The following is a 26511-nucleotide window of genomic DNA, read 5'->3' as shown; positions in this document are numbered from 1 at the left end:
CGTGGGGGCTTGTAAAACGCTTGGGCTTGGCATGACGCTTCATTCTGAAAGGTTATGTGTAAAGAGACTGTATCACACGCCCAGTCTGGAGCAATAATTTCGGTTTTTTTGATAGAAAAACTGTAAAAAAGTTAGTACAACCAAAAGTAGTGATTGAAGTGACTGTTTGTGTTATAAAAACGATTGTGACTGTTCAGTTCCGTATCGAAAAACCATTGAAAAACGTTCATTGTTTGTCGCAAGTACTTGGCGGCATTTTGTTTTTTGTTTGTTGAGAAAAGGAAAAGTTTAACAAACTATGGCCAGTAAGGCAAAGCGAGCTGGCGCAAGTACGCCAGTCCCGACCGCTCAAGCACCACCGCCACCAAATGTTCGTCCAGCGAGTCCATTGAGTCCAACCCGGCACAGTCGTCTTGTGGAAAAAGTTGAACTTCAGAACCTGAATGACCGCTTGGCGGTATACATTGACCGTGTAAGATATTTGGAAACTGAAAATGCACGGCTCACCGTTCTCATTCAGACATCGACGGAAACAGTAAATCGTGAAACCAGTAACATTAAGCAGATGTACGAACATGAACTCACCGATGCACGTAAATTACTCGATGAAACATCCAAAGAAAAGGCTAGACTGGAAATCGACATGAAGCGGTTGTTTGAGGAGATCGACGACCTGAAACACAAATACGACAAAAAGTGTAAAGAAGCTGACATTGCCGAAGGTGCTGCTCGTTCATACGAGTCTAAGTACAATGACATCAACAACAAGTACAACAACGCTGCTGTTGAGCGTAAGAAGGCTGTTGACAGTGCTAAAGATCTGGAACGTGAATTGAACAAGCTTCGCAAACAGCATGAGGAACATCGAAAAAGTTTGGAAGAGGAAACTCTGGCTCGGGTCGATTTGGAGAACACCGTTCAAAGTCTTCGTGAGGAGCTTTCTTTCAAGGATCAAATACACACCAGAGAACTGAATGAGACGAGAACTCGCCGTCAAGTGGATATCAGTGAAATTGATGGACGTCTTGCCGAACAATACGAAGCCAAGCTTCAGCAATCACTACAAGAGCTTCGTGAACAATACGAAGGCCAGATGAGAGCTAATCGGGACGAGATTGAGTCGTTGTTTGATACAAAAATCAAAAACGTTCAAAATGCAGCTCAACGGGACAAACAAGCTTTGAGCTCTTTATCGGAGGAACTGCGTCTCAGTCGTTCCCGTAGCGATGGAGTCAATGCCCGAATCAGTGAATTAGAGCAGATAAATTCATCGTTGAATGAACGCATTCGAGATCTGCAATTGATGGTGGATGGCGAACGAGCTCGTACCGCTGAAAGTGAAGCCGAAATCAGTCGTCTTCGTGAGGAAATGGCACATCAACTACAAGAATATCAAGATTTGATGGACATCAAAGTGTCATTGGATCTGGAAATCGCAGCCTACGATAAACTTTTGCGCGGTGAAGAACAACGATTAAACATTACACCCGGGAATGCGGCCACTGCCAGCGGACTATCGCAATCATTCTCACGTTCCGTTCGTGGAACGCCCAGTCGTCGTACACCAGCCGCTAAGCGTAAACGTGCAGCCTACGATGAATCGGATGAGATCACCTACGAGTACGCCGTCGACAGCACATCGACTGGAGACATTGAAATCACCGAAGCCGATTCCGAAGGGAAATTCGTCAAGCTGCACAATAAAAGCGACAAGGAAGTGGCAATTGGTGGATGGCAACTGAATCGTAAAGCCGGCGACAATGAAACCGTTCACAAATTCCATCGTTCCGTCAAGATTGAGGCCGGTGCTGATGTTATTGTTTGGTCGGCCGACAGCGGTATAACCGCCTCACCGGGTAACATAATCATGAAGTCGCAAAAATGGTTTGTGGGCGAAGAAATGCGCACAACTTTGGTTAATGGTGACGGCAAAGAGGAGGCTACTAACGACAGAGTTCGTCGTCAAGTTGCAACACGTTCATCACGTTATCGAACCAACAGCGGACAGATTCACCAACAAAACGGTCAAGGTCAAGAGAAATGCAGCATTATGTAATCGTAATCTGACACATTTTTCTTGAGAAAAGAAATTTTTCATTTCATTTTTTTGTCGACGCATTCAGTTGAGTTCATTTTTATTGATAATAATTCATTGCCTTTACTTTTCATTAATTTTTTGTCGAAATGAGGAATATTGTTTCAATTGTAAGGATTAAAAGATTTAAATAAAAATTCTATTCTACATAAGACACACTGTCTGCAAATGGTTCATCGGTTCTATCATTTTCCATTCATTCAGCATCCGGACTGTCCTCGATCAGCTCACTTCTCATTTTTGTCGAATCTATTGTGCGATGACGTATTTCCATTCTCGTCTTTCTGTTATCCAACAAAAATGTTCACTCTTAATTGATACAACAACAACGCACATCTCAACATCATCCATAAATACAAACAGGCTTCGGTGTATTACAATAAAAACTAAATTTCATGTTTGTCGCAGATAAGATTGGTGTAGTCGCGGTAAGTATGTAAGTTGTTTGTTTTTCGTTAGATACATAGGTACCAGAATTTCTAAAAATAATTTTTAGTGGAAGCACGCAACACAGAGGTTCATTGCCGCACAACATAATAATTATGTTGATACTGTCGGCGGTTAATTATACCTGGCCTGATCTGAAATTGCTCTAATGTGAATGGGATGGACGACGAAGAAAATTAGTTGAACAGGAAAAATAAAACCGAAAATCGAGCAGAGACTTTTGCATTGAAAATTTGCATTTAGACGCAATATTGGGCCAATTTTAAGGTCAGAAAAATATAATTTCTGGGTAGGATTTTAATCATTTTCTACCAAATTGAAGGCCGACTCCACAGGGTTGAAGAATTTTTCGAAGTTCGACCTGACCTGATTCAGGACCTATTTTTGGGAAATTGATTTCCGAAATTTTCCAAAATTTTCCAATATTTGCTAGCTAGAATTTGCCATTAGAAAATTTGGCAAATTTCGGAAAATCTTAGCAAATGTTGGCATATTGTGGAAAATCGATTTCCCAAAAATAGGCCCTGACTGAAAACTGTCGCTCAGGTCAATATGAAATAGTTTAAGCCCAACACACATTAGCACATTACAGACGGCTGTCATCTGTTATCGATAACGACAGCAAGAATAAACGACAAGCTCTGACTGATGAGTTCTTATATAGCACAAGTCATGTTCAGAACAAATGAAGTAAAAGATTTCTGAAATCAATCTATGAAAATCTTCGATCGAATGAAGTAATAGTTTGAATAGTAAAACTGTTAATATTATTGCCGTCTGTGACAGATTAATATACACTCATTCGACGCCTTCAGCATCAGCATGTAACATCACCTAATTACTGATAAAAGACGAAAAGTGTTGGTTTCGTGTGTCCAAGTTAGAAATTGCATTTTCTGGGGTGACTTTCTATGCTCTGTTAGTTTTCACAAATATTTTACAATACACGATCATCGCTTATTTTAGTCAATAACAGATGGCATCAGATGCTTATCAAATCACCACTGGATGATGTCTCTATTCTAACATTTTAAGGACCTAATCTGCGCCACTTTCCAAAGAAATTTTCTATTTACCAACGGACTCGCATAAAAATTTCAGATACTTTGTTGAATATTAAAGAACATATCCTACTTACTTACTTTACCGGCACTACAACCCATTAAGGGTCTTGGCCTTCTCCAACATGCTTCTCCAACCGGACCTATCCGCGGCTAACGATTCCCAACGTGTGACACCGATTGTTTGAAGATTTGATAGGACTGCATCGCACCATCTGTCCTTTTGTCGACCTGTACTCCTCTTCCCTTCAGGTTTGGCTTTCAATATTTTCTTCGGGATACGATTTTCCTCCATCCGATCCACATGACCGAGCCACCGAAGTCTATTCAGTTTGATGATCCTGACTAAAAAACATATCCTCGGCCTGTTAAACGATCAAAACATTTACAAGTTTTGTTGTTGATCGAGGGAAACTGGAAGCGTAAATCGATCATGTCCACAGAATATAATGCGGTACCCACGGTACGAGTAATATTTTGGTTATGAGCTCTGGTCACCATAACTGTCTTCTGTGATATTCTATCCTGTGCTGTTCTATTTCGTGGTGTTCGTAGCAAACGTAGGTCTCGTAAATAGTCCATTGTCATGCTGGTACCACCATACCTTTTAAAGTATCGAAAATGAATGGAAGACGCTTCAAAGACTTTATAATAAAAATCGGGCACTTCTTTGGAACGCATAGGTCAGGGAGTAGGGATAAAAGTGTGAACTGAACTGAAGCCTCTATCTAAACTTTTATTAGCAAAGTTTTGCAGAGAAGGAACACCCCATTTCTATCACTTTCAGAAAAGTGTTTGCAGTCTGCTTCACAAAATAAAATTGAACGAGCCAAAGACCTGAAACATCGGCAAGCCTCGAAGTTGTCCCTCATATGTCAATAATCTATTTTATTGCCTTTTCTATAGACCATAGCACTGTAGCTAGACAGTGCGTTGTATAGACCTATTCTAAGGCCATACGAAACGTCAAATTTCATCCATAGAGACATAGCCTCATCAATGTTTTGTATGAAAGCCGATCTCTGTGGATGAAATTGAGCTCGTTCGGCTAGTCAAAATTCGTGTTTACAGTTACTTGAAACCTATATAACTTTCTTGCTGCCAAATTTCAAATGTAGTTTGACATCTTCCGAGTTATTCCACCTGTGGCGCTAGTTCGAAAATCTGCTCGATCTGCTCCGAGTCCATCGATGACAGTGACATGTTTTCATTCTCGCATTGGTTTATTTACATCTGTATTTTCAATTTAACAATTTAACCAAGGAAAAGGGAATTTTTATAATTCGGTGAACGCACGAACGGGTTTTCTTTGGAACTGTTTTTTCGTAGAATTTCCGTTGGACAATGTAAGGAACAGTTGGTTATGGTGTCACAGTTCAAAATACAGAGACTTTGTCATTATGTTTTAGGGACTTAAAAGAAGCGGTAAAAGGACGATCGGATGCAGTGGATAGCAGCGTATTACATGCCAGTACACATGTCGGACATATGGTCAAAGTGAAACAGGAAGTGGACGACGAATTTGATGTGACTGGGCATAATTTCCAAGAAGTAACCAAAACAATAAAGAAAGAAGCTGAAGACGATGCTGCTGCTGAAATTGAATACACAAACGATGGGCCATCACCAATGCTAATGTACGATTCTGATCCACAATCACTGGACATCAACGACAGTTACGATCAATACGAAATAGTCATAAAAGCGGAACCCCAACTGGACATAAGTGACGAGTTAGAGAATGAACTGATCGACCAATTGGATCCTAGCCAGAAGTATTCGTGCAGCCATTGTGACTTTGAGACCGAACTGAAATACTATCTAGACATCCACAATGAAGTGATGCATCCACAAGATAAAGGCTGTAATCCCGTCGATCCATCCGACTTATCATGCCCGCACTGTGATCACGAGGCAAATAGCAAGTTAAGCCTAAAGCGGCATATAACAGCGAATCATGTGGTCGGCGAAAAACGATACGCGTGCTACATCTGTGATTTTAGCACTGGCAACCTTCTCATTCTACAGTCTCATCGGGCATGCCATAGAAGCGACGAAACATATTCCTGTCCACGCTGCAAAACATTCAAATCTACGCAACTGGCCGTGATGCGTGCACATGATCGCAAGCACTTGTCGAAGATGTCACAACAGAAACTATTGTTCTGTGGAGAGTGTGACTACCGAAGTTTCTTCAAGTACAGCTTGAAAATGCATTCGAAAGTGCATTTGATTGAGAGGCCACCAGAGCCAATACACTCGTGTACGCTGTGTGATTTTCAGACAAAACGACTTCGCGTCTTAAAAGTACACCACCAGCGCATACACCTGCACGAGGAACCATTTCGTTGTCGCATCTGTGAGAATACGTACTCGTCGAATGGAAGCTTGAGTAGACATTTGAAAACACACTCGAAGGAAGAGCATTTTATCAAGTGCACCGAATGTGACTATAAGACACTACAGTACAGCTCAATGAAAGGTCACATGAGAACTCATTCGAAGCTTCCAACAAGGTATACGTGTGATCATTGTGACTTTACGACACTACGTAAAACAATTATGCAAACTCACATGAAAATGCACAGAAAGGCGATGACCTGTTCACACTGTGACTTTAAGACATATGTGAACTCAGCCTTCAAGAAACATCGTTGTCCCGTCGGCAAATAAAGAACATCATCGAGAAGAGTAATGGCACAGCTCTGCTCCTAGCATAAGCATACGAAATATCATGAGTTGTTACTCATACACACTTATACATGCTTGAAAACTTTGAGTTTTTTTTGACGTTGGAAAAATGAATGTTCGTGCTAAGAGCAGTGCTATGCTACTACACATAATATAGGATCAATGAGTTTTGGTTAATGTTTTAATCGGTTAACTATTCAACCTACGATATTTTTGTAAAATAAACTTTTTTGATTTCAATAAGTGGGTTGCATATTCCATTGCCAAGACCTACTTCTGATGTTTCGTGCAGAATTCTTTCACATGTCATGTTCGTATATTGACATGTAATGTTCAACTTTCGCGTGGGACATACAGTAAGGTTTTTCTACAGCTACTTGCATTTCTGAATAGTACGTGCGGTAAGATTGGTAAAACTGCGGTGATCGTCCTTCTAAATTTTTGTTTTATTGTCAGTGTATACGGTGGATGCGTTGCTTAGGACTCGTTTCCATATTTAACTTGTTACAGACGGCAAGCATATGACCAGTATGGTTATCTGGTCTATTACGTCCATCGATCAAAGTATTTTAAATCTGTTAATTTCAAATCTTGTACTTGAATTTTTTTTAACATGTATTTTACTACATAAAGTACCATGTTGCCCATAGCTTGTCATTATTTTTGTCATCGGTATCGATAACAGATCAAACCCTTAAAGGGTAAATGTGACGCAAGTCCTTTATCTTACTTACAAAATAACTGATATCCCAAAATCTAGAAACCAATCTTGGAACACCCCACTCATGTCGAAAATAACCAAAATCCATCGAAAAATCCGATGGAAGTTAGGAAGTGCCAGAGGAATCATCTGTCATCACAAAATTTAGGAACCAACATTGGAACACCTCACTCATGTCGAAAATAACGAAAATCCATCGAAAAATCCCATGGAAGTTAGGAAGTGCCAGAGGAATCATCTGTCATCCCAAAATTTAGGAACCAACATTGGAACACCCCACTCATGTCGAAAATAACCAAAATCCATCGAAAAATCCGATGGAAGTTAGGATGTGCCAGATGAATCATCTGTCATCCCAAAATTTAGGAACCAATCTTGGAACACCTCACTCATGTCGAAAATAACCCCAATCCATCAAAAAATCCGATGGAAGTTAGGAAGTGCCAGAGGAATCATCTGTCATCACAAAATTTAGGAACCAACATTGGAACACCTCACTCATGTCGAATATAACCCAAATCCATCGAAAAATCCCATGGAAGTTAGGAAGTGCCAGAGGAATCATCTGTCATCCCAAAATTTAGGAACCAACATTGGAACACCTCACTCATGTCGAAAATAACCAAAATCCATCGAAAAATCCCATGGAAGTTAGGAAGTGCCAGAGGAATCATCTGTCATCCCAAAATTTAGGAACCAACATTGGAACACCTCACTCATGTCGAAAATAACCAAAATCCATCGACGCAAAACCGGTGGAAGGTAGGATGTGCCAGAGGAATCATCTATCATCCCAAAATTTAGGAACCAACCTTGGAAGACCTCACTCATGTCGAATATAACCCAAATCCATCAAAAAATCCGATGAAAGTTAGGAAGTGCCAGAGGAATCATCTGTCATCACAAAATTCACAGGGTTTTAGATTCTAATCGACACACGTTTCAGGGTTTCACGCACCTTCATATAATGAAATATAAACTTATTTTTAGCAGCTTGACCAGCTCTGAGAAATCTGAACAGTTTATGAAAAGGACTAAAATTCGCTTTAGACAAAATGAATGTAGAACATATCACACCTTGTTCTGCAAACGTTTATTAACACACTAAAAGCTTTATGATATTCAAATAATCACATACGAACTGAAGGTTCACGATATCACCTTCTGTTTATCCGCTCCTCCTCCATATCCGGATAGCTGAATTCCGAGGTCTAACTTCAGCGGACGACACTGTAAAAGACATTCCCCAGTGGTTGGTGGCACCGGTGGCGCCGACGGAAAGATTTGGAGTAGCAACACCAGGTGCAACCGTAATTGACGATGTAGCAGCGCTTAATGCAATTCGGCCGCGAACGCTCGTCAATCTTGGACTGCCCTCGGTTTGTATTTGTCCAAATGCTGCAGAACTTCCTCCTTCAGCACGGAAAAAGAGTCCAGCATATTGTGATGTAACTTGAGTCCACTGAACGGTTGGCCATAATGTTGATGGGAGCGGTTCATTCGACAATTGTACATAGATAAATCCAATTGGAACTATAAAGTATGAGATGCTTTGTGGTCATGTCTTATCCTGTATCTCTAGCAAATGACAGACAAAGTGCAAACAATGTAGAATTTGTGTGTGACACTCACCTGGATTCGCTTGCAAATGTGTAAGTTCTGTTTGCGCCACTTCTAACTGTCGCTTCATATCGGTAATCTCGTTTGAGACGCTGTAATCGGAGTCTCGTAGTTCCCTTCTTAAGTTCAAAAGGGCTTGCTGCACATTCTCAGGTGACCACATTTGCAACTTTTGGCAAATAAACCAATTCGCAATAACACAAGCGATATCCACCCATTCCATGTCAGAGCGTTGTGTCCTCGACAATTCCGATCGCATCTGCACACAATTTCGCCCAATACTATTGGTAGGATGTCCGGTAGCCCATGACGTGTATCGTCGAACAGTGGAACCATCATTCCAAACAAATTCCGAGCTATTGCCTGACCGTCGTTGCGCCCCTATCCAAACATTGATGGCATTGGATGAATTAAGAACTAATTCGGTCAGAACCCGTTGATGTTCTTCCGACATAACCGCGACCAGTGTACCGCCATGCGTCTGACAAACATCTTCTGCCTGTTCACGAGTTGCAAATGTTTCAAATAATCTAACACATTTCTCGTCTTCGAGTGGGATCCAACCGGTGTCACAGCGACTGTTTCTTTCAGCTCCTTGAATGAACATTGTGTAAATTGTTAGAAATAACGAACATAAAGACGATCACATATGTACATGTTACGTTACCACGAACGGTGGTGATAGAGAAATAAATTAAAAATAAGCAGAACACAGTAGCTCTCATCATTTTGTTAACAGTTCAGTAATTAATACAGCAAAATAGCGTCTTTACAACGTCGGTCATTCGTTTTTATGCTACTCGATGGCCGTAATCTGTAATCTTAATACTTGAAATCGCACAGAAAGTAGATAATAAATTTGAATAGAGCAAAAATTTAAAAGATTCAGTTTCCGCTGGATTAGATGACTGCTAATTGATTGTAATGTAACACAAAATCGATAACGACGCACAATCGATAAATTTGGAATTGTCTACTCGTTTTCGTCTTTTATCAAGTTATTAGATTACCCGTATCCACCATCTCGGAACTCGACACTTCAGTCCATCTATGATTTAAATAGTTTTGAGGTACCTATATTGGTCCTAAATTGCTTGCAAAATGTATCATACAATATACGAATTGAATAAAAGCAGTTTTACATGGTGCAGTTAATGCTCGGAACAGGTCAGGTTTGTCGGAATGCTCGGAATTTGTCAGGTCAGGTTCAGGTTCGACCTGATCCTGACCTGAACTTGATTTTCGCGCTTCAGGTTTGACCTGATACTGTCCTGAACCTGACCTGAATTTACTCAAAATAGATATTCTTCATACAATGATGCCAATAGAGAATAGTGGACGAAGTCACATTGATACCATGGTGTAATGGTCAATTGTTGGTCTGGGATGCAACATGTTCGGACACCTTAGCGCCTCAGCGTCTTAGTTGAAAAAAGGCTGGTTCATTGGCAAAAAAACGAATAAAACTAAACCGTTATAAAGAACTTTCCGATCAAGGTTATATCATTTTACCGTTCGCGGTAGAGCGCTCGATCCTTTGTGTGAGGAAGAGACGCTCGGTCTTTGGTGTGAGGAAGCTATTCGGTTCGTGGATATTGTAAGCAATTTGATCTCTGAAACAACTGGTGAAGCAAGGTCTAAGACTTGTTATGGGAACGTTTAGGGAAAATGAATTCGAACGGTTGGACGAGATTTTTTATATACTGTGATTGGTTTGTTGAGTAAGTTGTTAGACAGTTTTTTTTAGTTAAGTTTATAGTTAAGACGAATCTACACATGGCTAAATTGTTGCCTACTTTTCGGGGCAAAATTATTATTATTTTGATGATAATTTTGGATTCGTATTCTTTTTGGAAAAAGTACGACCATCGTTTGGTGTTAAAATGTGTTAGCTTTCAGTAAAAATTTAAATATTTGTGGTGATGTAACCTCAGTCTGAGAAAACTCAATATTTCACGAAAATTGACACATATTTTGAGTTTTATCGGAGTTAGGTTACATCGACACAAGCATTTAAAATTTTCCTGAAAGCTAACACATTTTAACACTAAACGATGGTCGTACTTTTTCCAAAAAGAATACGAATCCAAAATTATCATCAAAATAATAATAATTTTGCCCGGAAATGTAGGCAATAATTTAGCCATGTGTAGATTCCTCTTAAGCCTTTCTCCTGTTTCTCCTGAATCAGGCCAGTTTCCATGGTTCTGGATAAATATAATAGGGAAATTTTTGTTTAGTATAGAAGCCTCTACATGTGCTTTGATAAGAATTTAGGATATTTAGAGCGCTCACCCCTTGGCAAAATTCTAGCCTACATTTGTGCGCAAAAATATTCTTTTTTTTGATGATTTCTCAGAACGAAATTTATTTTTGAAAAAGTAAAACCATTAAAGCATGCAAAATGTTTTACTTGGGTTTCTCCAAGTAGGTAAAGTTACAAACAAATTTTTCCTTTAAAAGTAACACATCGTTGCATGCTTCAATGGTTTTACTTTTTCAAAAAAAGATTTTCGTTCAGAGAAATCATTAAAAAACGAATATTTTTGCGCAATGTAGGCTAGAATTTTGCCAAGGGATGAGCGCTCTGAACTATATTTAAATAACGGATTCCGTGTAATTCACTAAAAAATAGGAAAAATTAGTCCATTAAAATAGAGAAAATGAATTCTGTACACTATTTTACCAACATTTGTAATCATATTTGGCAAAAAATTAAATCAGATTCTGTGCATTTACATCATCTCTACTCCGAGACTTTGAGAAATTCACTTTTTTATACGACAAAGCCAAGCTCAGTTCGTACACAACATCTTTGTAAATTGCCCGCTCCGATTTTAGGTATTTAAGTTCGGAGGTATTTCAGCTGGCTTAAGAACTCTGTTGGATGAGGAGTTTGACATGAAAGTGAAATTGGAATTCTGCAACTTTATTCATGAAAATGGTTCTGTTTGAAACATCGCAGCCACTACGTTCGTGCAACGGTTGCACAACGGTTTCACCAAGGTAAATATTGTGAGGAGGTAATGCCTTTCAGACAGGTAATGCCTTTCAGACGCGCGTTGTAGCACATAAGTTCGATGCCTTCGATAAAAAACATTTTCTTCAAGTTGATTTCATTATGTGTGAACTGAGTGCGTTTATTGATTTCGGTGTCACCTGCCTGTGAAAAGCATATCATCAAAGATACTCCTGATGAAGAGGTGGCTCCGCAAACTAGTGAAAAGCATATCATCAAAGATACTCCTGTCGTGGATGTCTTAACCAAGGTTCTGAAAGAACAGGTTAAGACAACTCTGAGTTGATCACGAAGGCGGTGACACACAAATTTTGACAATTAGATGCTTTTTATTGAACAGACTCATTACAGATTGTTTGAAATGTTAATTTGAAGAAAAAAGAAGAAGTTTTTATCAAGTTGACATTTCAAACGATCTGTAATGAGTCTGTTCAATAAAAAGCATCTAATTGTCAAAATTTGTGTGTCACCGCCTTCGTGATCAACTCAGAGTTGTCTTAACCTGTTCTTTCAGAACCTTGGAGGAGATGGCGTTTTTGTATCGAACTTTCGTTCCACCGCACATCTGATTCGGTTATATATGGCACTACCTCCTCACTATATTTACCTTGGGTTTCACAAACTCTAAATGCTACAATTAGCATATCTTATTCACAGTACTATTTTACTTTTAGTGTTACTATAGCCGAGTTGAGGTCGAGTGGCAGCTATTTTATGTCTAATTCCAGATCTATGAATTCCAGGTTTCGTAAAATATTCCCCAACCTTCATTAAAGTTCTCAAGTTTCGCAAAATTTAGTTAAATCTCACAAATAATAGGACCTGGCTCGCAAAGTGATAAAACTTTTCAAATTTTTTCCACCAAATAAAGTCAAACGATAAGTAAAACTGTCAATGCGGAGTATGAGGAGTTAGTGATGCGATGTCAAAATTTAATTAATTTAAAATTACATGACAGTAGAGGTGTGTTGTTTTGCGTCTTGTTAGTAATCTTTAAAATTACATTTAAGACCACAATTGGTTGAACATTTTGAGAACATTTCAAGGGATAAATTCGGCACAATGGACGTGATAACTGCCATCAAACTTTACGTAAACAAAATGACAAACGAATCAGGTCCGGGCATGAAAATTATGCTCATGGACAAGGAAACAGTGAGTTGATAAAAAGTTACTTTACATATGGTGCAACCGATTGCAGTGTACCCAGTGTCCCGAACTGATGAATCACATTCAATTTCAGACCAGCATAATATCAATGGCCTTCAGCCAATCGGACATGATGCAAAAGGAAGTGTATCTGTTCGAGCGATTAGACACAGCCCATTCCAATGAACGATTGAAGCATCTGAAGGCAATTGTGTTCATTCGACCGACCAAAAACAACATCGCTCATCTCTGCAACGAACTGCGAAGTCCACGGTACGGTTCTTATTACATTTACTTCAGCAACATATTGCCACGTACGGATGTTAAACTGCTAGCCGAAAGCGATCAAACCGAATCGGTGCGCGAATTAAAGGAAATCTACGCCGACTATCTCTGCGTCAATCCGAACCTATTTTCGCTGAACATTCCGAATTGTTTGCATGGTATGAAATGGGACCAGGACTGTTTATCGCGCAGTGTGCAAGGCGTTACTGCGTTACTGTTATCGCTGAAACTGAAACCAGCTATTCGCTATCGGAATGGTAGCGAACCTGCCATACAATTAGCCAAACAAATCCACGAGAAAATATCCAAAGAATCGTCGCTGTTCGATTTTCGTACGCAGGACAATGGTGCTCCACCGCCGTTATTATTGATTTTGGATCGGAAAGATGATCCGGTCACTCCATTGTTGAATCAGTGGACGTATCAGGCAATGGTCCACGAACTGTTGACGATCAACAATAATCGCGTCGATTTGTCGAAAGTGGAAGGTGCACCGAAAGACTTGAAGGAAGTGGTTCTGTCGTTGGAACAGGACGAATTTTATTCAAATGTAAGCCGTCTCATAGTCCGTACATTGGACATTCGATCATTCGATGGATTCAATCAATTTTCTTTGTGTTCAGAATATTTACTCCAATTTCGGTGAAATTGGGCAGACAATCAAGAGTTTGATGGATGAGTTCCAGATTCGAGCCAAAAGTCAGAAGAAGGTGGAAAGTATCGCAGACATGAGGAACTTCGTTGAAACGTATCCACAGTTCAAAGTAAGTGATTTTTAGTGAGTTCGTATCCCTAGTTCGTCCGTGATCCTATAGCGTAGTTGACCATATTTCCCGCGTAAGCCAACGGCGACACGTACAAGTATACATTTGGAAATTTGCGGTATTACGAAAAACCGTACAAAGTGACCAAGAAAGCCAGCAAATCCTTTAAATCGCTCCGAATTCTACAACTGGGAAGATGATAGATTGGAAATCAGGGTGGAATTTTGGGAACCAACGCACCTATTAACCTAAAACTATCAGAAGGGAATCCCAAAGAACCTCACAAATCTTCCAAATTTCTTGATTTCCACAAGTGGGAAGATGGTGAATTATGGTGGGGCTGCGGAATTTTCGGCCAACCAACTCAATAATCCAAAAAGTTTAGAAGAAGAACCCGAGAAAACCTCAGTAATCTTTCGAGTTCCTTGAATTCTAGAACAGGGTAGATGGGAGGCCATGTGGAGTGCTAGAATTTTGAGAACCAACATGCTACAATGTCAATAATACCAAAACTCCAGCAGGCGCGCCGACTTTTGTTTTGGGTGTTGGGTGCTAATGCTCCAAGATAAATTTTCATTGCAAAGACTCTTAGAAAGCGTAGAACGATGGTCAGTTAAAATTTCAACAAACACAGATGTTCCTGTTATGGCATAGCGTCGCATCAATAATAGCTCTGAGTATTCTGAATATTAAAATCCGATAAATGAGTGATATAAAATTGAATACTTTAGCGCCGCAGGCGAATTTTTTACAATGGAAATTTAGGAAAAGTTCTCGGAGTACGGTGACAAAAATTTAAATTTCATACAATGATGACATTAAGACGTCACCAGACCTATTGAGCTAGGGCCCTTATTGACCCTTATTTGAGCTAGGGGTTTTACATCCGAACTTTGTAGGACGAATTGATAGGATGACAAAATCTTAGATAAAGATTAACAAAATCTTAGATTTTCTTCTACAGCTCTTGAAACGATTTTGCTAACATATAGCAAATGATCACTTTTCCATTTACTAGCTCGTCACGATATGAACTACGAGCATTAAATGCACCAACCAGCGAACTATTAAAATTCGAAAATCTGAGAGTCTGAGTATACTTTCCCTAATTCTTAAATTGAACACCATCACTCGATTTTTTGTTTGTTTTCCTTAAGCTATTATGGAAAAGATAATGAAGAGAAAAATGGGGCTGGCTGAGTTTTCGCGTGCCATCGTCTAGGTCTGATTGTCTATGTGGCTGAAGTTAGCACAACCAAGATTTTTTACAATCTCGAGCTAACACAAGATCACAAAGGATGAAATTGTTTTATCTTTTCCAGAAATGATCTAAAATTATTTTAAGTTATTCTTTAAAAATCACAATCTTAGATTTTTTAGAGTTTTCAATATCATCGATGTTTCTATTCAATTAAGTTTTTCCCAGTCTAAGATACCTTTTCGTGAAATTTGAATTCGCTAAGAGATTTTCAAATTTTGTGCCTAAATATCAAAGACTTGAAACACTTTGTTAAAACTCTAAAAAATCTCAAATATGTTCCGAACTAAAAAGAACCCATTGTATTGCTGAGAGTCCTAATGATGAGAAATGTTTAAGTCTGTTTCGTAGTTTTAGGCCACTAGAAACTTTGCTGGGTGTGGGGTCCACTACTCGTATATTTTGCCATTTCGATGCTGGGATTTTCGGATTGATTCACTTAACTTAAATGGAAACCTCAATAATGAAGGATCATGTTCCCGATTAATGAAAGTAAAACTATTTTTTGTAATGTCACGGCCGTGCAACAGGCATTTGAGTCACCATTCTTAATGTGAATAAAGTTTTCACTGAAATTACATAAGGAATGGTGACTCAAATGCTTGGCTTAGTTTGGCTTTTTTTCATGAATCGGGAGCATAATGGCTCTTCTTCTCCACTGACATCTTTAGATACTTTTAAGAAAATTTATGGAACAAAGTATAAGTGAATATACCAAAAATCTCAGCATGGAAATGGAAACATAAACATATGGGACATTCTCAAGTTAGTTGGAAATATCGTATATTATGAAGCACTCACCGGAAGCTGTTGACTAGGCCCGTAGTCTACATCTTCAAATTCACATTGTCATAAAAATATGAACAAAAATAATAGACTGACTGGCAAAACATAGCCAACATAATTCACTGAATGCTTCAATATGTACGAAATTTGTAACTTAACTAACTTAACCATATCCCATATAAGTATACTACCTGCATATTCTAGGAGTTAAAATTGTTAAGGTTGTGTCGACAAATTCTTATCGTTGCTTTCTACTTTCTACAAAAATTCTAATTAGTTGTAGTCTGTACTCTTGGTTTGATTTGTCGGTTTTGATAGAGTAGAATAAGTCATTTCAAAGAAAGAATGAATAGCTCCGATAGTGAGAAATACATAGAATTGCCTAAGCTATGACAATATGAGAATATCAGTTCTGGCTAAAGTCTGCTATTTCGTTGGGTGCTACACAAATTCTGGTGTTGGGTGCTTCGGCACCCAACGCCACCTAGAAGTCGGCGCGCCTGAACTCCAGAAGGTAACCCAAAACATCTCAGAAATCCTTCAAAATCCAAAAGTTCTAAGAACTGAGTTCTTTTTCTGCAATTTAAAGAAAATGAAGCTCAGAGTCGTTCTACACCTAGACAGGGCTTATTTCTAGGAATTTAAATTCTGAAAAATTCGGAAAATTCCGAAAAATTATGAAAAAGTTCCGGAAAAAATCTCAAATTTGTTTTCGGAATGTTTTAGACGTTGAAAAATGTTACTGCGAAAGTTTGTGAGGAGTGACGAGTCCGTGAGGAGACACTCACAGTGTGAGTAAGAATTTTTCTTGTCTAAAATGTGTGATCATCGGCTTGGTCTCGGATTTTATAGATGGTCTCGGTTAAGAGGTAGCTTGGAGCAAACAAGGCCTATTTTTAATAATTTAATTCTTACAAATTCATATAAAAATTCTTAAAATTTCAAAAAAAAGAAGAATTTTTAAGAATTAAATTCCCAAAAATAGGCCCTGAGCAAGCCTGGAAGTAATGCCTTGTTGCGCAGATGATTATTGTTTTAGGAGTTGATTTGCCAGTCTGCGAAATTCTTAAAAAAATGATTTTTTTTTCAATCGATAAGGCTGAACGGGCAAATTTAGGTCAATACATAATTACCTCAATCGATTGAGCTGATTAATCGCCTTGAACTAGGCAGTAGATCGAATTTAGTAATCAATCGCGCCAATATAGATACGGTCTACGTTATTTCAGTGCTAATTTTTCGGAGTTATTTTGTAAAATTCGGAAAATTCAGAAAAATAAATCGGAAAATTCCTGCGTCATGCTGTTTCGGCTCAACAGATTACTCATAGGAATAAGTTAATTTTAAAACCGCAAGTCATGTCACACAGTTCCCTTAAATTACAAAAGGATTCAAGACCTCACCCTGTTGAGTCGATGTTGCTAATCATTGGCTTCCCTCGCCACTGCAGTTAATTTATCATCATTAACTCATTCACACCAAAACAGGCGAAAACATTTTTTTTTAAATAAAAATTCCTTCCAGAAAATGTCCGGAACAATAACCAAACATGTGGTGGTCATCGGTGAGCTATCCGTTCAAGTGGGCAAAAAACAATTGCTGGAAGTATCCGAATTGGAACAGGAAATTGCCTGCCGGGCCGATCATTCAGCTCAACTTCAAAGAGTTAAGAAATTGGTGGCCGATGAAAATATTGCCATTCACGACGCCCTTCGCCTGATTCTGTTGTATTCGCTGCGCTATGAACGGCATGCCAATTGTGATTCGGTTGGTCTGTTGAATTTGTTGAAGAAACGTGGTGGTCCGGTTCACGTTGTACCGAGAATGCTTGAATATGCCGGGCAACATTCACGCCAAGGCGATTTGTTCAACAACGTTAAAATCATGGATGCTGTGAAATTGACTAGAAGTTTGATCAAGGTATGGCAGAGATCTTCTATCAATCGGTACCGAGAGAGTCTTATCTAAACTACTTCGATTTCAGGGATTAAAAGGAGTCGAAAACGTCTTCACACAGCACACATGCTGGTTGAAAGAGATACTGGACGATGTATTCAAAGGACGCACCATTGATCCCCTTTATCCGTGCTTTGGTTCCGAGCCATTTAGGTTAGTAGCGAGGCTATGCCCGAAATCATTCCTCCAATTATTTCATCCGTAAATCAATTGCCTTTTTCCCAGACGTCCACCACAAGAGGTCATAGTATTCATAATTGGCGGAGCTACGTACGAAGAGGCTCTGTCCGTTCATTCACTGAATGTAGCCGGATATAATTGCATTTTGGGTGGCACAACGATCCACAATTCCGATTCGTTTATCCGGGAAGTGCTGGCAGCCACAGAAGGTGTTCCAATAAAACATTCGCGATCGCTGATGAAATTCCACAATCCGGAAGGAATCTAAACGGGACTGTGAGGATGCGACGGAGGCAAATTTAATTTATTTTTTATTGTGATAATTTTGTGCAAAAATTCAGTTTTTTTATTGAAGTCAATGTTCTCTTCTTCTACTGTACACCGCAACCGGTATCATACCAACTATTATGAAATATACAAACAAAAGTTTAGCCAACCATTTTTGAGATGGATCATTTTCACTAACTCTCGTCGAACGTTTCGTCATCATCCTCATTTTCGAATCCACTCACATCGTAGTCATCATCACTTGACGAAATCTGAAAGCGAAGTCGTATTAATACGAAACCATCGAACGAAGAATCAATAGTGTGTTAACCTACCCTGAATATTCCATTCCGAATAGCAAAAGCGGTCATTACAGTCAGTGCAACAATGACGGACAGAACTTTCGGTCCATGTTTCGACAACCGATCTGCGTCACTGTTCGTCAAATCGTTTGTGCTGAGATTGGGTCGATCCTGTTCGTACAGCTTCAGTTCGGTGGCCATGAATTTTTTGCCAAATTTATCCAAAAATTGCAACAAATTCGGACATTCTTGGATGTGGCTTTTGATGGGATTGTTTGCCATTGGAATGTGATACAGAATGGATATGTACGCATAGATGGTGGCATCGATTTCCGTGGACATTTGAAACAGGTACGGTTTCGATCCGATTTTCTCGTTCAATGTGTTCAGACATTTTTTGGCTCGTACGATTATCTGAAATTGGATGAGAGAAATATGTCTATGTAATCGCTGCATGAATAACCATTGAATTGAGTAGGGCGGGTTGAATTTTCCTTTTTAGCCCCGTACGAAGTACGAAGGGGCTTATAGGATTACGATGCCGTGTGTAATTGATGGAATTCGAAGCAGACGGTAAGGGCAAAGTGTTTGCCTATGTTCATAGATAACGAATCTGCAATAAAAATTTTGTCCGTCCGTCCGTCCGTCTGTCCGTCCGTCTGTCACGTCGATATCTTGAGTAAATCAAATCCGATTTCAAAAATTTTCTTCAAAATCTTTTTTTCCTGAGAGATATTAAAAATAGTGAGGCTAAGTTCGAAGATGGGCGATTTTGGGTCGACCCTTCCGGAGCTGGCGCCCAATAAGTGCCTAACTGTTTTTCGACGATATCTCCAGACATTTAAGCACTACACTTGTAAGTGATACGTCAAATGAAAGGTATTTACAATACCGATCGACGAAAAAAAAGTTTATGAAAATTGGATGACCGACTCGTGAGTTAGACCCCTTGGTGTGAACTAGGTACAGGGCGGCAAGCCGTTTTTGCTTGTAGGTTGGCCAAATTTGAACGTATTTAGATGGATTTTGCTTTATTAGATAGGTATTGACCGTACCAATCAGGGAAAACAAGGCATCAGAACAGTCGGAGCGTTTGCTGCGACTTAGCCCCGTACGATCCGTAATCCTATTTCGTCCGTAACCATAATACGTTCGTAGCCGTAATACGCCCGGAACCCTAATACGTCTACAACCCTCTAATGCGTCTGTTACTAAAATGCAAGTCAAGTTGGGCATGGTCAAAATTACTGAAAGTGTTCATTTTTAAAATTGCGCATAGCGCAATTACGAAAGCCCGTACGAAGTACCTCTCAAATAAAACCAACAATTTACGACATTATTTTAGAAACCCAAATTTTTTTCCCAACTTTCCATTGGGTATTCAATTACCTCTCAAATAAAACAAAAACTAGCAAAATCGGTTGAGATTTACTCGATTTATGTGCAAAAAGCACTTAGGGCCGAGTAGCGGCCTTAGTCCAAGGGCGCAAATTTGAAACTTTTTTGCCATCATTCTATTCGGCATTCAATTATCTCTCAAATGAAACAAAAACTAGCAAAATCGGATGAGATTTACTCGATTTATGTGCAAAAAACACTTAGGGCCGAGTAGCGGCCTTAGTCCAAGGGCCCAAATTTGAAAAATTTTTCGCCACGTTCTTTTCGGTATTCAATTACCTTCCATAAAAAACTAAATCTAGCAAAATCGGATGAGATTTACTCGATTTATGTGCAAAAAACACTTAGGGCCGAGTAGCGGCCTTAGTCCAAGGGCCCAAATTTGAAACTTTTTTTGCCATCATTCTATTCGGCATTCAACTATCTCTCAAATGAAACAAAATCTAGCAAAATCGGTTGAGATTTACTCGATTTATGTGCAAAAAGCACTTAGGGCCGAGTAGCGGCCTTAGTCCAAGGGCGCAAATTTGAAACTTTTTTGCCATCATTCTATTCGGCATTCAATTATCTCTCAAATAAAACAAAATCTAGCAAAATCGGATGAGATTTACTCGATTTATGTGCAAAAAACACTTAGGGCCGAGTAGCGGCCTTAGTCCAAGGGCCCAAATTTGAAACTTTTTTCGCCACGTTCTTTTCGGTATTCAATTACCTTCCATAAAAAACTAAATCTGGCAAAATCGGATGAGATTTACTCGATTTATGTGCAAAAAACACTTACGGCCGAGTAGCGGCCTTAGTCCAAGGGCCCAAATTTGAAACATTTTTTGCCATCATTCTATTCGGTATTCAATTATCTCTCAAATAAAACAAAATCTAGCAAAATCGGATGAGATTTACTCGATTTATGTGCAAAAAACACTTAGGGCCGAGTAGCGGCCTTAGTCCAAGGGCCCAAATTTGAAACTTTTTTCGCCACGTTCTTTTCGGTATTCAATTACCTTCCATAAAAAACTAAATCTGGCAAAATCGGATGAGATTTACTCGATTTATGTGGAAAAAACACTTAGGGCCGAGTAACGACCTTTGAGCCCTCCCAACAAGCTCGCGTTGCATCCTACACAAAAACAATGTTCAGCAACTTTGTTCTACTCGTCAATACCTTTCATTTGATATATCACAAGCAGCTATTACGTGCGTATTTCGGTAGATATCGTCGAAAGACTGAAAAACACCTATAGGGCCCTAGCTCTGGAAGGGCCGACCCTACCATGCCCAATTTCGAACTTGACCTTACTTTTGTCGATACCAATCGGGGAAAAAAAGAATTTTGAAAAAAGGTTGTGATTTGCTCAAGCTAGAGGGGTCACGGACGGACGGACGGACGGACGGACATTTTTTTTATTGCGGATTCGTCATCTATGAACATAACCAAAAGCTTTGCCCTTACTGTCTGCTTCCAATTCGACGTGTTACAAACGGCATATTAATCTTATAAGCCCCCAGTACTTCGTACGGGGCTAAAAAAGTTTATGAAATTCGATTCACCGGAGCGTGAGCTAGGTCTCTTGGAGTGAGCTTATATGTGGCTACTCGGCCGTACAGTGAAGGTGGTGTTTTTTGTTAATATCTCGAGTAAACTTTGACCGAATTTCAAATTTTTTTTTTTGTTTGAAAGGTACTAACGAATGTAAAGCAGCCGTACTACTTTCCACCTCCTAACAAAATGGCCGTCGGCCGCCATTTTGGATTTTTGTAAAATCAATATAAATCGGTGAAAATGATACTTACTTTATTTTACGTCAATTCGAAATTTGTGTTACATTTGAAAGGTACGTCGTACGGGGCTTCGTAACTGCGCTATGCGCAATTTTTAAGACGTACACATTTCATAAGAATTTTACTTTACCGACGTTTACGGGCGCAGTAGGCTTACGGTAAGAGTAGGGCGACGGACGAACTAGGGTCACGTACGCAATAGATGTACGGGTTTGTACGGGGCTCAGTCGCAGCAAACGCTCCGACTGTGCTGACGGCTTGTTTTCATTTCTTAAACGTTTGACAAAAGGCTGCACGCAGAATGGTCTAGGATGAAGGACCGTGTTCCAGTTGACTACAACGCTTGGTTTTTGATTCGCGTGAAGGCGGGTTCTGCCGACTCTGGTGTCGCAGATTTATCGAATTTATTAGTGTTTTTGGCCTTGTTTCTTTATTCTTTACGATTGATCATATGAAGCTGTTGGTCATCTTTTCCTTCGAAACGAAAGCCAAGAGGTGGAATCTCGATGGTTGACTCGCGTTTCTATGTTAAGCTTACTGAATTGTTTTGATTACAATAAATTTCTTTGAATTTTGAACTATTTTTTTGAAAAATGTATTCTGCTCTAGAAAGTGTGGCTCTCATCGATATTTTTCTGATGAGGCAGAATAGAGTAGGTGTGAGGTTTTCCAACCAAAAAGTGTCCCGCAAAATTCAACTACTTTTGATTCTATGTTGATGGCCTTGGTAATGTCAAGCCCAATCCTTATGGGATCAGGCACCTCGTTCGTTTACCAAGAGTCAGAAGCCTTCAAAAAGTTCTCTTAGAAAATTCAGTGCTCTACCATACAAATTGGACATTTGTACCCTAAACTCAGTTTCAAAAATTGAAAGTTTTCTAAAAAATGATTCAAAACAAAGTATCTGAGTGAGTGTACCAATCCTCGGACAAGAATGAGTCGTCCGACACCTATTGTTCTCCCATTCATAAAAAAAGTTTATGAATGAATAGGTGTCGGACGACTCATTCATGTCCAAGGATTGGTACACTCATCCTATAACAACGTACTACATCGATAAAAAATATTTATTTATTTGTTTAAAGATCAATAAACAGGTCTTTCAACCTAATAGCATATCAATCTGTCAGAAAAAATATAGGTGACGGGGCGGGTTCATAAATTTACTGTAGATGACGTGTACTTACTCGGGTATAGATTGCAGATTTTGTATGAAAAATTTATCGACTTTGCCGATAATTCAGTGGACATTTCTTAACTAAACTCAAAACTAACCTAATTTCAAAACCAACTGGAGTGAAACCAAATGTTTCAATTATATTTTGCAAAGAACATTGGATTATGATCGGATTTGAATAATATTTTAGTGAAAAACCGACACTATCGGTAAGTTTTCCATGCAAAATCTGCAATTTATACCGGAGTAAAGAAGTGAGCTTTTTAGCTTTTGAGCTTTGGAACTTGGACAATCAGTCACGAACTCAAAAAATATTTTTTTGACCTGATCGTTTTTGTGAAATAATCTGTGAAGTCTGGAGATTAGATTACCATGTGGACCCAACTTTTTATGTACACTGAGCCCACCGTAAAAAATCGATATATGTGACATGGACCGAAAACGAAATTTTCAAAAATCGATCTGGCGGCAGCACAAAATTAAAGTTTGATTTTTTTTTTCTTTTATAAAATGATCAGATGGACCAGCTGAGTGGATTTCCGCCTGAGCCTTAGAAGAACTAAGACATTTTGTCAAAACCGCTACACCCTAATAAGAAAAGAGCATGTTTTCGATTTTTGACCATCTCCCACTAACCACAGAAGCATCGAGAAATTTTTTTGACGGTACTTTTGGTTTCTATAGGGACCAATACCATTCGGTGCACATAAGTATAAAAAAGGCCACAGGAAAATGCCTCTGATGTTCTGGTAACCTCATTACCGGGAAATATTTTCGCTGAAAATTTTGTTACCGGTAAATCAAACCATCGTCGAGAAAACCACCAGGAAATGAATGGACCGGAAAGTCAGTACTACGTTTTTGGTAACCAGAAGAAAACATTATTTCCATACCCGAGATACGCTCAATTTTTCCAGCATTAAACTAGAATCAAATCTCTCGAAATTCAAGAAAATATTCTCATAACCGGGACCCTAATAAAAATTTTCGCACTTTACTTACACCGATTATGCTGTGATCCTCGAATTTATCGTTCAACGAAAACTGTTCCATACTCATCATCAGATCGTCCACTTTTTTGGCATACTTTTGAGGATAGTAATAACTCAACGGGAATATCATTCGCTTGGCGTACAGCATTCTCGTATTATCACTGTTCGTCTGATCGCCCCACAGAAAATATTGCAGATATGGATTGAGATTATCGTACAGGTAACTGGTGTATGCTGGTGACAATCCATTTTTCGAGGATGTGTCGTAGCCCTTTTCGTCGAAGGAAAAGTTTCGTTTTAATAATGCAAATAACATTTGGTAAGTGTTGACCGCCTACCTTAACTTGTAGGTACTTGACGATTTTCGTGAAACCGGCAATTTTTTCATCATTACACTTTAAGTACGGTAACGAACCATTTGGTGATCTGTATGGGTTTCCATTGGATTGTATCGTAACGGGAGCGTTGATCAAACGAATGAAACTCTACAATTAACGAAAATCAATTTGCATGAGTGATAACAGGGGGAGGGTGATATTTTGATTGACTTTCTGAATGCAATTTCTTCTTACAATAGTTCGTAAACATTCAAAATCGATTGATGGAAGATTGTACAGGCCTTTGTACACGAATATTTCCATGACCTCAGCCATGCTTTTATTTATAAATTTTTGGTTTTTCTTTGATTTATTCAGCTGCTTTCTGATTGAAAATTTTAAATTAATTTTATCAGAGTTGAGGTTACATTTTTTTCTCTATTCTCTTTTTGACAAGATGTGCAGTGTTGACCGTCTTTTGTAAATAATGATCAGATTTTACGTATGTACCATCTATGAAGAGTAAACGTTAGCGAAGCACCTAAGATTTTTGGGAATAATCCAGTGATATTGCTAGGGCTGGAGTACGGAGTAGCTTCCTATGTTAAGCTAATGTCAGAAGTTACATTTGTTTCCAAGACGTTTTAGGCTACATTGCGTCAATTCTTCGTCTCAATAAGTTTGAGAAAAATCGGTTGAAAGATGCCTTGAGACTGAATAATGGTGGAATCATGTAAATTGTGATCTCTGTACTGATGTTAGATCGGCAGCTGTATCGGCTGAAAAGGTTTTGCCAACGCACTGCAAAGTGCAAACCAATCACCAGAACAGAATTTAAATTCCTCGATGCAGTAGTCAGAAATTCTCATATAAATTAAGTTTTCATAGTTGCGTTCCGATGGTCCGTACAAAATAAGGGGCCTGTTAAACGACTGTTAAACAATCTGGTGACTGATTTATAATGCGTTTTAGCTGGTGGGAAGACGCACGAAGACAACAACTCACTGAAAATTGACTAAGCCGGTAGGTTGTCCATTGAAATTTATAACTTTTTCAACTCAACACTTTGAGGTGTCAGTTCGTTGATCATAGATGAGAGGTTCGGGTCAATGAAGTGAAGATTTTAGCTAGTCGAAATGGGGTCAGAAAAATCCTCTGACTAAATCACTAAACAGAAATGTGCCGCCTGAGTCCACGGTTCTCCTTATATCCAGGTCAGCCAAGGACATCGGAGCTACATCACAACAAATCGGTCTTCTCTATTCACTGTCTAAACTGGAAAACTTAGTAGAACCAAGAAAATTTAATAGTTTTTTTTTACATTTCAGGATTTTTATGATTTAGATATATAGCCGAGTAGTCTAGGAAATTTTATCAAACTCACCTCTCATGAGAGGTCCAATCGCTACGTCCTCCGGTCTCCATGAACAGACCATACCTGGTTTATACTTTCATTGAAACTATCCCGTTCTTAGACTATAATACTCAAGGTTCTGAAAGAACAGGTTAAGACAACGCTGAGTTGATCACGAGGGCGGTGACACACAATTGCGTCAACGGCTGTGAAGTTTATATGTAAAATGGAACTTAACAAAAACAAAATTCTGAATTTTCGAGAAAAATATTTTTTTCAAGTTGATTTCTCACACTATCTGTTTATAAAATTTGGTGTCACCCGCCTTCGTCGTTGTCTTAACCTGTTCTTTCAGAACTTCGATATTACTCTCGATATTAACAATGAATGTCAACGCAATGTAAGGTCGAATGTCAAACTTTGTATGGAGTGGAGGACATCAATGAACGTCAACACAAGGTATGGTCGAATGTCAAACTTTGTATGGAGCGAAGGACATAGCGATTTCATATAAACAAACTCACCTCTCATGTTTGGTGAGTTATGAAATCGTCATGTCCTCCGGTTTGTATGAACAGACCATACCTGGTTTATACTTTCATTGGATATTAATGGATGATTTACCTGAATCACATATTGACTTTGATAGATCTCTTCCAAGTGCAGTTTGCTGTCGAACGTCATCCACAGAGCCATAACCTCAACGCGTTTCCATACATTTTGTCAACCAAATTGTTTGGTTATGTTGTCTGTGGATGTCGATTGACATTTCGATGTTGCACTTGGAAGAGACCTATAACGTTGGGAGTTGTTTTGAACTATAAAAAATTAATTCAAAATGTCTGGCATCGCTGAACCTCCAATCTAGTACAAATATCAAACAACTGGATGAC

General features: G+C 39.0%; 5 protein-coding genes across 5 annotated transcripts; 3 read left to right on the top strand and 2 right to left on the bottom strand.

Moving 5' to 3' along the window:
* LOC119085198 (lamin Dm0-like) lies at positions 1-2249 on the top strand. Its single transcript, XM_037195510.1, has one exon. It carries the CDS (start codon positions 299-301, stop codon positions 2054-2056), a length of 1758 nt encoding a protein of 585 aa, XP_037051405.1. The 5' UTR covers positions 1-298; the 3' UTR covers positions 2057-2249.
* A 2444-nt stretch (positions 2250-4693) lies between these two features.
* On the top strand, positions 4694-6537 carry LOC119085201 (zinc finger protein 54-like). Its single transcript, XM_037195512.1, has 2 exons — positions 4694-4949; positions 5013-6537. Coding segments are annotated over exons 1-2 (1266 nt in total). The 5' UTR covers positions 4694-4947; the 3' UTR covers positions 6277-6537.
* Positions 6538-8086: 1549 nt separating this feature from the next.
* On the bottom strand, positions 8087-9379 carry LOC119085197. Its single transcript, XM_037195509.1, has 3 exons — positions 9309-9379; positions 8648-9235; positions 8087-8548 (listed from the first exon to the last, which is right to left on the bottom strand). Exons 1-3 carry the CDS (start codon positions 9361-9363, stop codon positions 8184-8186), a joined length of 1008 nt encoding a protein of 335 aa, XP_037051404.1. The 5' UTR covers positions 9364-9379; the 3' UTR covers positions 8087-8183.
* Positions 9380-12598: 3219 nt separating this feature from the next.
* On the top strand, positions 12599-18463 carry LOC119085195 (vacuolar protein sorting-associated protein 45). Its single transcript, XM_037195506.1, has 6 exons — positions 12599-12809; positions 12898-13638; positions 13712-13852; positions 17421-17816; positions 17881-18005; positions 18078-18463. Exons 1-6 carry the CDS (start codon positions 12717-12719, stop codon positions 18298-18300), a joined length of 1719 nt encoding a protein of 572 aa, XP_037051401.1. The 5' UTR covers positions 12599-12716; the 3' UTR covers positions 18301-18463.
* A 15-nt stretch (positions 18464-18478) lies between these two features.
* LOC119085196 (metaxin-1 homolog) lies at positions 18479-24737 on the bottom strand. Its single transcript, XM_037195508.1, has 5 exons — positions 24520-24737; positions 24286-24432; positions 23958-24218; positions 18635-19015; positions 18479-18571 (listed from the first exon to the last, which is right to left on the bottom strand). Exons 1-5 carry the CDS (start codon positions 24598-24600, stop codon positions 18494-18496), a joined length of 948 nt encoding a protein of 315 aa, XP_037051403.1. The 5' UTR covers positions 24601-24737; the 3' UTR covers positions 18479-18493.
* Positions 24738-26511: the final 1774 nt, after the last annotated feature.

Source organism: Bradysia coprophila, unplaced genomic scaffold (genome assembly GCF_014529535.1).
Source record: "Bradysia coprophila strain Holo2 unplaced genomic scaffold, BU_Bcop_v1 contig_94, whole genome shotgun sequence".
Lineage (NCBI taxonomy): Eukaryota > Metazoa > Arthropoda > Insecta > Diptera > Sciaridae > Bradysia > Bradysia coprophila.
Note: the sequence above shows the minus strand (reverse complement) of the source record. Positions and strands in the feature narration are given on the sequence as shown.

Excerpts from the sequence above, each read along its gene's own strand:
- LOC119085198 (XM_037195510.1), top strand. The coding sequence starts at position 299 with ATGGCCAGTAAGGCAAAGCGAGCTGGCGCAAGTACGCCAGTCCCGACC.
- LOC119085197 (XM_037195509.1), bottom strand. The coding sequence starts at position 9,363 with ATGATGAGAGCTACTGTGTTCTGCTTATTTTTAATTTATTTCTCTATC. Across the intron at positions 9,236-9,308 it reads TTATTTCTCTATCACCACCG|TTCAAGGAGCTGAAAGAAAC; the intron begins TTCGTGGTAACG and ends ACACAATGTTCA. Across the intron at positions 8,549-8,647 it reads ACATTTGCAAGCGAATCCAG|TTCCAATTGGATTTATCTAT; the intron begins GTGAGTGTCACA and ends CATACTTTATAG.
- LOC119085195 (XM_037195506.1), top strand. The coding sequence starts at position 12,717 with ATGGACGTGATAACTGCCATCAAACTTTACGTAAACAAAATGACAAAC. Across the intron at positions 13,639-13,711 it reads AGGACGAATTTTATTCAAAT|AATATTTACTCCAATTTCGG; the intron begins GTAAGCCGTCTC and ends CTTTGTGTTCAG. Across the intron at positions 18,006-18,077 it reads TTTGGTTCCGAGCCATTTAG|ACGTCCACCACAAGAGGTCA; the intron begins GTTAGTAGCGAG and ends CCTTTTTCCCAG.
- LOC119085196 (XM_037195508.1), bottom strand. The coding sequence starts at position 24,600 with ATGGCTGAGGTCATGGAAATATTCGTGTACAAAGGCCTGTACAATCTT. Across the intron at positions 24,433-24,519 it reads TTGAATGTTTACGAACTATT|AGTTTCATTCGTTTGATCAA; the intron begins GTAAGAAGAAAT and ends CGTTAATTGTAG. Across the intron at positions 24,219-24,285 it reads TCAAGTACCTACAAGTTAAG|GGCTACGACACATCCTCGAA; the intron begins GTAGGCGGTCAA and ends TTCGACGAAAAG.